Source organism: Hyperolius riggenbachi, chromosome 5 (genome assembly GCF_040937935.1).
Source record: "Hyperolius riggenbachi isolate aHypRig1 chromosome 5, aHypRig1.pri, whole genome shotgun sequence".
Lineage (NCBI taxonomy): Eukaryota > Metazoa > Chordata > Amphibia > Anura > Hyperoliidae > Hyperolius > Hyperolius riggenbachi.
In genome coordinates, this window is record NC_090650.1 from 184,288,019 (window position 1) to 184,301,984 (window position 13,966).

A 13,966-nucleotide genomic window follows, 5' to 3' on the forward strand; every position below is an offset into this window, starting at 1 on the left:
TGTGCATGCTTACTCCTGGTAATCGCTCTCCTCGGGATATTGAAACACGTAGTGTACAATACTTAACTCCGAATAAATGGGCTATTACTAAAACATACTTTAGGAGGCGCCCTAAAGATGCTTAGAATCTAAATAAAGTGTATAAGATTAGGAGTGATTTGATCTTACCTCCATCAAAGAACAAACCGGATAAAGTAGATACAATATTTATTGATGGTTAATAAAAAGTGCCCAAGTTATAGCAGTCGCAAATGTGGGCTTCTCTATTCATATTCAGTCTTATGAGCATGAATAAATTTTGTATAACCAGTCCAGTTTGAATAACCTAGAAATAGCAATGTTTAATGAGTAATGTAGAAAATATATCTAGCACATAATGCTTTAATGTGGGTTAGTGTAATGGTTAAGGGCTCTGCCTCTGACACAGGAGACCTGGGTTCGAATCTCGGCTCTGCCTGTTCAGTAAGCCAGCACCTATTCAGTAGGAGGCCTTGGGCAAGACTCCCTAACACTGCTACTGCCTATAGAGCGCGTCCTAGTGGCTGCAGCTCTGGCGCTTTGAGTCCGCCAGGAGAAAAGCGCGATATAAATGTTCTGTTTGTTGTTTGTTTGTTTGTATTAGCTGAAGCCAATACCAGGGTAGGAGTTGTATAGTTATTCCTCTGCCCCCTTGCTGTCTCCATACTTGAGCCACCTAACATAAGTAACAGTGCACAAAGAAGCACCACCACAATATGACTTCCACAGCGACGCATATTGGTTTTGTTTGCATCTCTGTAGCCAGACAACTTGGAACGCATTCCGTAAGGGCTTGTTCACACTATGAGCGTTTGCGTATTTTTGTAAGGGCTGGTGATTTTAGAAATCGCCCTAAAAGTGCTCGTGCAATAATTCCCTATGAGAGCATTCACATATGATCTGTTTTGATCCACTTTCAAAAGCGCTGCTTGTACCATTTTCTGAGCTCTTTGGCTCAATGGAAGGTATAGGGAAATCGCAAAGAGCTTGAAAAAGCGCTTTGTATAGCGATTTCCCAAGCGCTTCTATAAAGAAATACATTGTATTTATTCATTTCCGGGTGAAGGTGTTCAGTTCCTGACTGACGTCAGGAAGTGAAAAAATAAATCGCTCTGCAAAAGCGCTTAGAAAAACGCTTTTCTAAGTGCAAAGCGTAGGGAAAATCGCTGGCAAAACTCTCAATAAATCGCTCAGCACTTGCGATAGCGCTGGCGATTTATAATGTGAACATAGCCTAACTCTTGCTTCTGAGTCCCCAGGTGGCACCCTTTCCCACCCTCAGCTCCATGAAGCAGAGACAACATTTCCGCCCTCAGCCTCGCAGGGCCATGAGGGCAGTTCCTGCTTGCAGCGGTTGCTTGGATACGGCCGATACAGTGCCACCCCCTTACAGGTCACGCTGATCCAACGTGACTAAACATCTGCGGGGAAAACCTTTGGTTACTCCTCATAGCAGTGTTGATCTAGCAGCCTGATCCAGCACACCATGCTGTTCCAACACACCAATCTCCAGCGCATGCTGGTAAGTGAATGTATGTATATATGTTTTTTTGCCCTCATTATACTTCAGCGGCTCTACTTACAGCAGCCACATTGGCACAGAGCAATTTTCCATGCTTTATTTGGTCTGGCACATGATGGTTGCCCAGCAACCACCTGAGGATAGTAATAGTCTTAGACCAACGAACACAACACCTCCCTTGATGTGACACCTGCCCTCCAACTACCCCATGCCCCTTTTTAGGCACAAAACCGCCAAACCTTTTTCTAGTCCCAGTCTGCAGTGGAGTGGAAGGGGTTCCTGACTACCCAAATGTTGTGTGATATGCTTTTAGCACTGCTTACACCTTGTAAGTGCAATTTTTATCCTTTTAAAGCGGAATATAACCCTGCATTTCAACTTTGCTCTAAAATATTATTTACAGCATATTATATGCAAAAAGCATTTTTTTTTACTAGACCAGCATTGGAAGGGTTAAACACAGAGGTTTAAAGTTCTGTGGAGAGATATGCAGAAGTTCAGATAGATACATTCTATTTAGTGAAATGTAACAATTGAGAAATGTTTACACACTCTTTGGCAGTCCTCCAAGCTCCTTCTCAGTCAAAGAGATGAGTCACATTCAACACTTAGATACATTTATGTAAACAAAATGTATCTCTTTCAGCTTCTGACAAGTCTGCAGAAATCTAAAGGAACTTTAAAGCCCTGTGTAACCCTTCCAATGCTGGTCTAGTAAAAAAAAAAATGCTGGTTGCATATAATATACTGTAAATAATGTTTTAGAGCAAAGTTGAAATGCAGGGTTATATTCCGCTTTAACTTGCTAATAAAACATTAATGCACCATAGTGCTCCTCTTTTATCCTGTTTTATGGACCCATGTGACATTCATCATTTAAAAAAAATATATATATATTTATTTTTTTCAAAATTTGATCAAACTTGGGAAAATTTCAGGAACAGTCTGAACCTTACAAACTACCCATATTTCAATAGCCCTGGATGTTCTCTTTTCATAACATGACATGTGAGGGCCCCCGTCCTGTTTCCCGGTAGTTCTGTGATCAGTGAACGGGAATATGGTCCCCATCAGAAAAACGGATGGTCTCTGATGGCCGCGGTTTTTCTGAAAAAAAAAAAAATCTCCGTCCTCCTTATGCTTCCGGTAAGCGAGGAGGACATAAAAAAAAACACAAGCCATCTTGTGACCAAATAGTAAAACTACATCTACATGCATTTTTGAAAGCAATTTACACACATTTTAGCATTTAAAATTAACTTAATTATGGTAGCATGGATTATTTTAACGCTATAATGGCAGAAAATTGAGAAATAATGAATTTTTTTCATTTGTTTTCTTAATATTCCTGTTAAATGCATTTATAAAAAAATAATTCTTAGCAAAATGTACCCCCCAAAGAAAGCCTAATTAGTGGCGGAAAAACAAGATATAGATCAATAACTTGTGATAAGTAGCAATAAAGTTATTAGCGTATGAATGGGAGATGAAAATTGCTGTGAAGCATAAGGTGAAAAATCCCTGCGGGCTGAAATGGTTAACGGAGTACTATGGCAAAAATAATAAAATATGTGCAAACATACAAATACAAAAGAAGTATGTTTTTTCCAGAGTAAAATGAGTTATAAATTACTCTTCTCCAATGTTGCTGTCACTTACAGTAGGTAGTAGAAACCTGACAGAAGTGACAGGTTTTGGACTAGTCCATCTCTCCATATAGGATTCTCGGGGATTTATTTATTTTCAAAAGCACTTAGTGAAGGGCAGTTGCTCTGTCCAACTGCCAAAAAACTGTGTAGCGAGCAGGGAAGCTGGCCAGCATCATTGTTTAATTGTTTTTTAGGAAATATCTTTATAAAGGATAAAAGCCTTGCTGAGAATCCCCTATGAAGAGATGGACTAGTCCAAAACCTGTCGCTTCTGTCAGATTTGTACTACCTACTGTAAGTGACAGCAGCCTAGGAAAAAAGTAAGTTATGGCTCATTTTACGCTGGGAAAAAAGTACTTTTTATTTGTCTATATTTGCACATATTTTACAAGTTTTCGCCATAGTGCCCCTTTAACCACTTAAGGACCGCCCCCAGCCGATGGGTGGCGGCAAAGACCGGGCCTAAACGACCGCAATACGCCCATCGGTGGGGGCGGCTGCGGGCGTGGTTATGCGGCGTTCGCGTCATTCGTGACGCGATCAGCCGCCGGCGACTGGCTCCGCCCCCCTCGCGCTGTAACCTGTTCGGAAGCGCCGGCGGGTTACTAGCACCCGGATCGCCGCTGCCCCTATGTATAATAGGCTTTGTAATGTATACAAAGCCTATTATACAGGCTGCCTCCTGCCCTGGTGGTACCAGTGTCCGAGGGACCACCAGGGCAGGCTGCAGCCACCCTAGCCTACACCCAAACACACTAATCTCCCCCCTGCCCCTGATCGCCCACAGCACCCCTCAAACCCCCCCCCCCCCCCCCCCCCCAACGCCCACCTCCCAGACCCATGTTTACACCCAATCACTCCCCTAATCACCCATCAATCACTCCCTGTCACTATCTGTTAACGCTAATTTTTTTTAACCCTAAAGTGCCCCCTGCTCCCTCTTGATCCCCCCCAGACCCCCCCCCCCTGTGTACTGTATGCCTCTATCCCCCCTGTAATAACCCATTGATCACCTGTCAATCACCCATCAATCACCCCCTGTCACTGCCACCCATCACCACCCATCAATCAGCCCCTAACCTGCCCCTTGCGGGCAATCTGATCACCCACCCACACCAATAGATCAACCGACATCAGATCACCTCCCAAGTGCAGTGTTTACATCTGTTATCTCCTCTAAACACCCACTAATTACCCATCAATCACCCCCTTTCAACACCTGTCACTGTTACCCATCAGATTAGACCCTAATCTGCCCCTAGGGCACCCAATCACCCGCCCACACCCTCAGAACGCCCTCAGACCCCAACCCTGATCACCTCGCCAGTGCATTGCTTGCATCTATTTCTTCCCTCTAATCACACCTTGAGACACCCATCAATCACCTCCTGTCACCCCCTAGCACACCTACCCATCAGATCAGGCCCTAATTTGCCCCGTGTGGGCTCCTGATCACTCGGCCAAACCCTCAGATCCCCCTCAGACCCCCTTCCGATCACCTCCCCAGTGCATTGATTGCATCTATTTTCCCCTCTAACCACCCCCCTGAGACACCCATCAATCACCTCCTGTCACCCCCCTAGCACTCCTATCCATCAGATCAGGCCCAATATAACCTGTCATCTAAGAGGCCACCCTGCTTATGACCGGTTCCACAAAATTTGCCCCCTCATAGATCACCTGTCATCAAAATTTGCAGATGTTTATTCCCCTGAACAATCATTTTGAGAAATTTGGTTTCCAGACTACTCACGGTTTTGGGCCTGTAAAATGCCAGGGCAGTATAGGAACCCCACAAGTGACCCCATTTTAGAAAAAAGACACTACAAGGTATTCTGTTAGATGTATGATGAGTTCATAGAAGATTTTATTTTTTGTCAAAAGTTAGCGGAAATTGCTTTTTATTGTTTTTTTTCACAAAGTGTCATTTTTCACTAACTTGTGACAAAGAATAAAATCTTCTATGAACTCACCATACACCTAACAGAATACCTTGGGGTGTCTTCTTTCTGAAATGGGGTCACTTGTGGGGTTCCTATACTGCTCTGGCATTTTAGGGGCCCTAAACCGTGAGGAGTAGTCTAGAAAACAAATGCCTCAAAATGACCTGTGAATAGGACTTTGGGCCCCTTAGCACAGTTAGGCTGCAAAAAAGTGGTGTCACACATGTGGTATCGCCGTACTCAGGAGAAGTAGTATAATGTGTTTTGTGGTGTATTTTTACACATACCCATGCTGGGTGGGAGAAATCTCTCTGTAAATGGACAATTGTGTGTAAAAAAATCAAAAATGTGTCATTTACAGAGATATTTCTCCCATCAGCATGGTTATATGTAAAAATACACCACAAAACACATTATACTACTTCTCCTGAGTAAGGCGATATCACATGTGTGACACCACTTTTTTGCAGCCTAACTACGCTAAGGGGCCCAAAGTCCAATGAGTCCTTTTAGGATTTCACAGGTCATTTTGAGACATTTGGGTTCAAAACTACTCGCGGTTTAGGGCCCCTAAAATGCCAGGGCAGTATAGGAACCCCACAAATGACCCCATTTTAGAAAGAAGACACCCCAAGGTATTCTGTTAGGAGTATGGTGAGTTCATAGAAGATTTTATTTTTTGTCACAAGTTAGCGGAAATGACACTTTGTGAAAAAAAACAATAAAAATCAATTTCCGCTAACTTGTGACAAAAAAAAAAAATCTTCTATGAACTCACCATACTCCTAACGGAATACCTTAGGGTGTCTTCCTTCTAAAATGGGGTCATTTGTGGGGTTCCTATACTGCCCTGGCATTTTAGAGGCCCTAAACCGTGAGAAGTAGTCTTGAAACCAGATGTCGCAAAATGACCTGTGAAATCCTAAAGCTACTCATTGGACTTTGGGCCCCTTAGCGCAGTTAGGGTGCAAAAAAATGCCACACATGTGGTATCGCCGTACTCAGGAGAAGTAGTATAATGTTTTTTGGGGTGTATTTTTACACATACCCATGCTGAGTGGGAGAAATATTTCTGTAAATGGACAATTGTGTGTAAAAACAATTAAATAATTGTCATTTACAGAGATATTTCTCCCACCCAGCATCTGTATGTGTAAAAATACACCACAAAACACATTATACTACTTTTCCTGAGTACGGCAATACCACATGTGTGGCACTTTCTTGCACCCTAAGTGCGCTAATGGGCCCAAAGTCCAGTGAGTACCTTTAGGATTTCACAGGTCATTTTGCGACATTTGATTTCAAGACTACTCCTCACGATTTAGGGCCCCTAAAATGCCAGGGCAGTATAGGAACCCCACAAATGACCCCATTTTAGAAAGAAGACACCCCAAGGTATTCTGTTAGGAGTATGGTGAGTTCATAGAAGATTTTATTTTTTGTCACAAGTTAGCGGAAAATGACACTTTGTGAAAAAAAACAATAAAAATCAATTTCCGCTAACTTGTGACAAAAAAAAATCTTCTATGAACTCACCATACTCCTAACAGAATACCTTGGGGTGTCTTCTTTCTAAAATGGGGTCATTTGTGGGGTTCCTATACTGCCCTGGCATTTTAGGGGCCCTAAACCGTGAGAAGTAGTCTTGAAACCAAATGTCGCAAAATGACCTGTGAAATCCTAAAGCTACTGCGCTAAAGGACTTTGGGCCCCTTAGCGCAGTTAGGGTGCAAAAAAGTGCCACACATGTGGTATCGCTGTACTCAGGAGAAGTAGTATAATGTGTTTTGGGGTGTATTTTTACACATACCCATGCTGAGTTGGAGAAATATCTCTGTAAATAGACAATTGTGTGTAAAAAAAAATCAAAAAATTGTCATTTACGGAGATATTTCTCCCACCCAGCATGGGTATGTGTAAAAATACACCTAAAAACACATTATACTACTTCTCCTGAGTACTGCAATACTACATGTGTGGCACTTTTTTGCAGCCTAACTGCGCTAAGGGGCCCAAAGTCCAATGAGCATCTTTAGGCTTTACAGGGGTGCTTACAATTAGGCACCCCCCAAAATGCCAGGACAGTGAACACACCCCACAAATGACCCCATTTTGGAAAGTAGACACTTCAAGGTATTCAGAGAGGAGCATAGTGAGTCCGTGGCAGATTTCATTTTTTTTTTTTTGTCGCAAGTTAGAAGAAATGGAAGCTTTTTTTTTTTTTTGTTGTCACAAAGTGTCATTTTCCGCTAACTTGTGACAAAAAATAAAATCTTCTATGAACTCACCATGCCTCTTTGTGAATACTTTGGGATGTCTTCTTTCCAAAATGGGGTCATTTGGGGGGTATTTATACTATCCTGGAATTTTAGCACCTCATGAAACATGACAGGTGATCAGAAAGTCAGAGATGCTTCAAAATGGGAAAATTCACTTTTGGCACCATAGTTTGTAAACACTATAACTTTTACCCAATCCAATAAATATACACTGAATGTTTTTTGTTTTTTTTTATCAAAGACATGTAGCAGAATAACTTTCACGCTCAAATGTATAGGAAATTTTACTTTATTTGAAAAATGTCAGCACAGAAAGTTAAAAAAGTCATGTCTTTTTTGATGAATATAATAAAAACTAAAACTCGCAGCAGCAATCAAATAGCACCAAAAGAAAGCTGTATTAGTGACAAGAAAAGGAGGTAAAATTCATTTAGGTGGTAGGTTTTATGACCGAGCAATAAACCGTGAAAGCTGCAGTGGTCTGAATGGAAAAAAAGGCTCTGGTCCTTAAGGGGCTAAAAGACTGTGGTCCTCAAGTGGTTAAGCTACAATGCCCAGCTAGGCTAACACCTGCTGCCCCCGCCAGTTATACTACACTAACACTGCATTACACTACCACTTCAGCTCTCTCTGATATCACCTGATCCTGCCGCTGCACTCCTCCCTCTCGCTCCGATCCTGCTGATAGATGCTCTCCTCTTCTCCTCCTGCAGCTGTGGATATAGCGACACACTGTGGCTGCCTGCTGCGATACAGCTCTGGGTTCTCCTTTCCTTGTGGTTTCTGTACTTCCTTATTACTGGTGCTGTTACTGTAACACCAGCGGTCACACATGACATGCGCCACTGTGTAACGGTAACAGGACCAGTAATAAGGAGGTACGGAGGCCATAAGCAACGGAGGACCTGGAGCTGTATAGCGGCAGGCGGCCCCAGTGTACCACTATATCCACAGCTGCAGGAGGAGAAGAGGAGCACTCCTATCAGCAGGCCCGGAGCCAGAGGGAGAGGAGTGCGGCGGCAGGATTTGGTTAGAGCTTGCAGAGTTGCACACTTTGCACAACATTTCATTGTATCTTCTGAATATAAGACACCCACTCTTTTCTCGCAGTTTTGGGGAAGAAAAAGGGCATATTGTACTCTTGTATTTCAAAAATGGTATTTTCTGCAAAAAAAATTAGCATGTAGAAAACACATGCACACTTTGGGAAATAATGTCCTGCTAAATGCCAAATGCCCAGCTAGCCATCAAATAACACATATGTGGTAACATTTTAACAGTGATAAGTAGTAGAATAGATTTTAGGGTGTTTTAGGGTTGAGGCCTATATCATGTGAATTATTTTTAGTGACAAACTATCATATACTCTGCACGACAATAAAACACTTGAAAAAAATAAAAAAGTACCTCAGTGACGTAATTTAAAAGACACTACATAAATTGTTACCTTAGGGTCTTAGCTTTTGAAATATGTATGCTATGAGGGTATATTACAGTTATTTTTGCAAATAAAGACTTGTAATTATTGATCTAGTGTAATGACAAAACACAAAACAGCACATCTTTATTTTTGTATGGCTTTTATCAACAATAGCACTGTAATGGATGAACATGGAGAAATAGTATATTTTTTTCAGCTATTTCCTTATTTTCCCCTTTAAAATGCCTAGAAAATAAAGTAAATAAGCTGCCAATACACATACAGATTTCCACCAAATGTTCCAAAACAATCGATTTCTTTCTGAAAAGAATCATTTCAGAAGGAATGAATTCTTACCACACACTACATATTAATTTCCAATAGAATCCAGAAGGGATTACATTCAGTGCAATACTATGGGCCATCGATCTACCAGTGCTCCTGCCCCGGCCCCAATCGACCTGGATTTTCTGTCCTGTCGATAATTTTAATTGATTTTTGGTGAAAACCGATAAAAATTTGATCGATCTGACATTTTGCTGAATTGATTACCGACAGAATATTGTAATCTGCAGGGAATCAAATGGGAAAATTGATGAGTGTATGGGCACCTTAATTTGTCCCGAAAACCAATATATAGATCATTTAGGTGGGATAAGGTTATTGGCAAATGAATGTGAACAGTGCTGAAATTTAAAGAAATTTTTCATAAGGTGAAAACAACCCTGCGGTCAGAAGTTGTAAAAGCAAATATGAAGCAAAAATAAACTAATAAGATAATAAATTGTGCGTGTAGTACAGATAATAAATAGAACATTAGTAGCAAAGGAAAGAGTCTCGTATTTAGCTATATAGATGTATTTATAACATTGTGTCAGACTTTCATAGTTGCCGTTTAAAATCCACACTCAGTATTTTATGCAGTAAAACAAAGCAGAGTTAATGGCCATTTAAACTTTCCTTCAGTAAAACCTTATCTCAAGCTATCTTCCGCTGTTGTTTGTGTAAGCTCTCCAGAAAACACGATTGCGTTCGACCAAGTTAGTAGACTAGCTCAGAGAAGTTCTTTTACATAGATAACAACTTGAAGTTTTTTAACTCTTCCTGTACGGGAAAACAACATGAGACTCTTTTCTTTGCTACTTAAGGTGGCCGTACATCTGTAGATTTGATCGTTGATCGGCCATCCAATTCGATAATTATCGGATTGGATGAAAATCAGTACCATCAAAAGCATGCCCGATTGATGATGCAACCAATTTCGGACAAAATTGGTTGCATGTATCGATTGGACATGCTGGGAAATCTCAGGCTGACATGCTCGATTGGGTGCATCAATGACGTGCGATCACACGCGCGCCCCACGTACAGTGTGCTGGCAACCACATAGGGTGCAAATCCGGAAGAGGAGTGCGGACACAGCGGCGGAAGGCGGCAGGTAAAGTGTAACTGTACAGGGTACTGGGGGGATACATGCTCATTAGGTGGCGACAAAGCAGCATCACAAGTCCGATTGCCAAAAGATTTCCTGCTGAAATTGATTGGGAATCAGCCTATGGGTTATGGTGGCCAACAGATCTCTCTCTGAGAGAGAATGGTCAATTGGGCAACAAAATCGCTAGATGTATGAATACTTTAAAGAGAATCTGTATTGTTAAAATCGCACAAAAGTAAACATACCAGTGCGTTAGGGGACATCTCCTATTACCCTCTGTCACAATTTCGCCGCTCCTCGCCGCATTAAAAGTGGTTAAAAACAGTTTTAAAAAGTTTGTTTGTAAACAAACAAAATGGCCACCAAAACAGGAAGTAGGTTGATGTACAGTATGTCCACACATAGAAAATACATCCATACACAAGCAGGCTGTATACACCCTTCCTTTTTAATCTCAAGAGATCATTTGTGTGTTTCTTTCCCCCTGCAGTTCTCATGCACTGAAGTTTCAGGCTGCTCGTTTCTTCCTGCAAACAGCTTTGCCTTTGTCTGTAATTCCTCAGTATGTGAAAGCCCAGGCAGCTCAGAAAACGATTTATCCAGCTTGTAAAAGATAAGAGAGAAGAGAGAAGCTGCCCTAATCTAAATAATACACAGGCAGTGTGCATAGAGGGGCCTGGAAGGGGGAGTTCATAGCAGAACCACAACACTGAAGAACTTGGCAGCCTTCCAGACACAGGCTGACAAGTCTGACAGGGGAAAGATACATTGATTTATTACAGAGACTGTGATAGTAGAAAGTGCTGCAGTAAGCCAGTACACATTAGAATAGCTTTTGGAACTTGTAGGATGATAAAAAACAGGATGCAATTTTTGTTACGGAGTGTCTTTAATGTTCCATTTATTATCCATACTACACATACAATAATGTCATAAGTTAATTTTCGCTTCAGATTTGATTTAAAGGGACCTTGTAATTGCTACAAAAATGGTAAATTATAAGCAGTCACAAGTAGCAGTCATTTCCCCATCCTCGTAGAAAGACACAAAGAAAGAACAACCAAGAGCCCCCAATAGTGTATTATTGTTGATATAAGGTAGTCTTCAATTTGTACAGCAGATATGGATATAGTCACAAGTCTGGGTTGCCGACCCCAGGCAACCACTCCAATCGCATATGGGGATATTAAGCCTGTCCCCACTCAGGCTGAAGGTGGCCACTAACTGTCCAATTTCTAGCGAAAAATCGTTTTTGAGCGATCAGAAATTCTGATCGAATTTGTTGTAAATAACCTCTGTTGATGGACACAATCGATTATGAACGAGTGAAAAAAATGTCGTCCGAATAAATTTTCGTCGAACCAAAATTTGGATTTTCTTGTTGGCTGTGATAGATAGGATGCAAAGATTGGTTCGTTGATGGTGTAGTGAACGATGTATTACAATATTTCACTTCCGATCAGAATTTCTGATCACTCAAACGATTTTTCGCTAGAAATTGGATCATTAGTGGCCATCTTAAGAAGTCGCTCTCCGTAGAAGAAAAATAAGGGTGTACACACCCATCCACCAGGTGGATAATGATATTTGTAGTAGTTACAGAGGCGCTAGCAGAATAAAAATTAGTAGTCTATTAAAACCAAATAAAAAATTGGGGGACCGGGGTGGATCCGTCTCCCCAATATATATGACACAACCACCATACATGGTATCCAGAAAAATATATATTTAATTAGTACTCCGCATAAAATTATGCAACGCCTTTCGCGGGTCCCTAGCCCGCTTCCTCAGACAAATACAAGAGCAGGAACAACTATAAGGTTGTGCAGATAGGTGCAGCACCTCTGTGAGAGGCGCTGCACCTATCTGCAGAACCTTGGAGTTGCTCCTGCTCTTGTATTTGCCTGAGGAAGCGGGCTTGGGACCCGCGAAACGCATTGCATAATTTTATGTGGAGTACTGATTAAATATATATTTTTCTGGATACCATATATGGTGGTTGTGTCATATATATTGGGGAGACGGCTCCGCCCCGGTCCCCCAATTTTTTATTTGGTTTTAATAGACTACTAATTTTTATTCTGCTGGCGCCTCTGTAACTACTACAAATTTCCCCATCCTCATTAGTAATGCTATGGTATTGCCTTTGATAAATCAGCTCCTATCTGGCCGACTGGCTGGTTCAAAGAAGCTGATCAGGACAAAGTACCAACTCCTCCCAAGTGATATAAATCTGGGCCGCCATCCCTCACTATGCAATCATATAGCTCAGGAAATCAGAATACTTTATTTTGCCAAGTACAAACAGGGGTTTGTACCCAGAATTGGTTTTGACTCATACAGGTTCTGGAAGGATGCGGGGATAATGTCCGAAAGTCAAGAGCAGGGGCTGCCAGGTTACGTCGCCACCAGTCGCACTTGGCAATCATCTGTCATCCCTAAGGAGACATGGGGGAGGGGGCAGAGGAAGGAGAAGGTTCAGCAGTGATGACCCAGTTCTTAATGAAAGAAACCTGCGGTGATGGCTGACGCTGCTTAGGATCCTGATGGCTGACATCTGGTAGTGCTGGCCAAGTTCAAAAGGTGCAATAGTTCTCATTTCTGTGGTGGGTCCCGACTTCTGAGCAGCATTCAGCTGGTCAAGATAATCAGGCTCTCACAGAAGCATCAAGTTCCACGCCTCATGCACTATAACATTAGTGCTATAGCGGCACCTAGTTTGGTGCTGGTACAGAGATCACCTGCTTTGATAGTGTTCCTCCTGCCCCACCCCTCTACCCCAACCTGGGCATCTGAGGCAGAAATAAGAACAGATGTATTTGTTTCCAAAAAAAAGTGCTGTTGCTCCAAAACTGGTGACAGTCCTTGAAGCTCACCTTATTGGACATGATTCATAAAGCTTTTTCACCTGTTTTCATCTGTTTTCTCCTTATCTACGTTACATTTTTAAGCTCTGAAAGAGCATATAATTAAGGTAAGAAAGTAATATTGAAATGTAGTTTATCAGGAACAACTTACTTTAAGTGATTATTTTGCGTGTAAATGTTGAAAGGTTATTTTTTTATTAATCAGGTGATAAATAAGTAATGTATGAGAAGTTTTGTAAATAGAGCCTATTGTCTTGTGATTTTGCATTGCTCCAATCTGTAGAAGTAGATAGGAGACAAAGGAAGTTGTTTTTTTTACCAGAGCTTAGACAGTTTGTGTTTATGGGTTTTCCTTCCTTATGTTGTTGCCAAATATTCATTACTGAAAAATCTTAAACTCTGCTTTATTTTTCAGAGTGGCAAGTTGGTAACAAAGATGTTTCAGAAGATTCATGAACTGATAGTTGACAAAGATGTTCTAGTATTTGTGTTGATTGATGAGGTACACCTTGATTTTGTACTAAGAAAAGCTTTTTCTACACAACCAGGGTTGTGACAATATGCCAGATTTCCAGCGTGCAGGTGTTGGACACATCTGTCACATCCAGTACATTGCTTTTCTGTGTACTGGAATTTACGTTTGCACATGTTGGTGCATGCGCCTGTATGCATTAAACACATGGCACTTTAGAACTTAGAAAAACAGACCTTGCACTTTTGACATTAGTAATATATACAACCCTTAACCCTAGGGACAAGGAAGGTTAAAGTGTACCTGAGATGGGGCCACAGCATAAAAACATATATACCTGGGGCTTCCTTCAAACACC

At 41.5% G+C, this 13,966-nt stretch overlaps 1 protein-coding gene across 8 annotated transcripts in view; it reads left to right on the forward strand.

Annotated features, from left to right (window-relative positions):
* TRIP13 (thyroid hormone receptor interactor 13) overlaps positions 1-13,966 on the forward strand; it is a 303,085-nt gene that overhangs the window by 161,198 nt on the left and 127,921 nt on the right. For 6 of the 8 annotated variants that reach the window (XM_068236476.1, XM_068236479.1, XM_068236480.1 and 3 more), the window contains one exon: positions 13,552-13,638. The exons of the other annotated variants lie outside the window; for them this stretch is intronic. In XM_068236476.1, the coding sequence (XP_068092577.1) occupies positions 13,552-13,638 (87 nt within the window). The remainder of the gene's footprint in view (positions 1-13,551; positions 13,639-13,966) is intronic. 8 annotated transcript variants of the gene reach the window in all.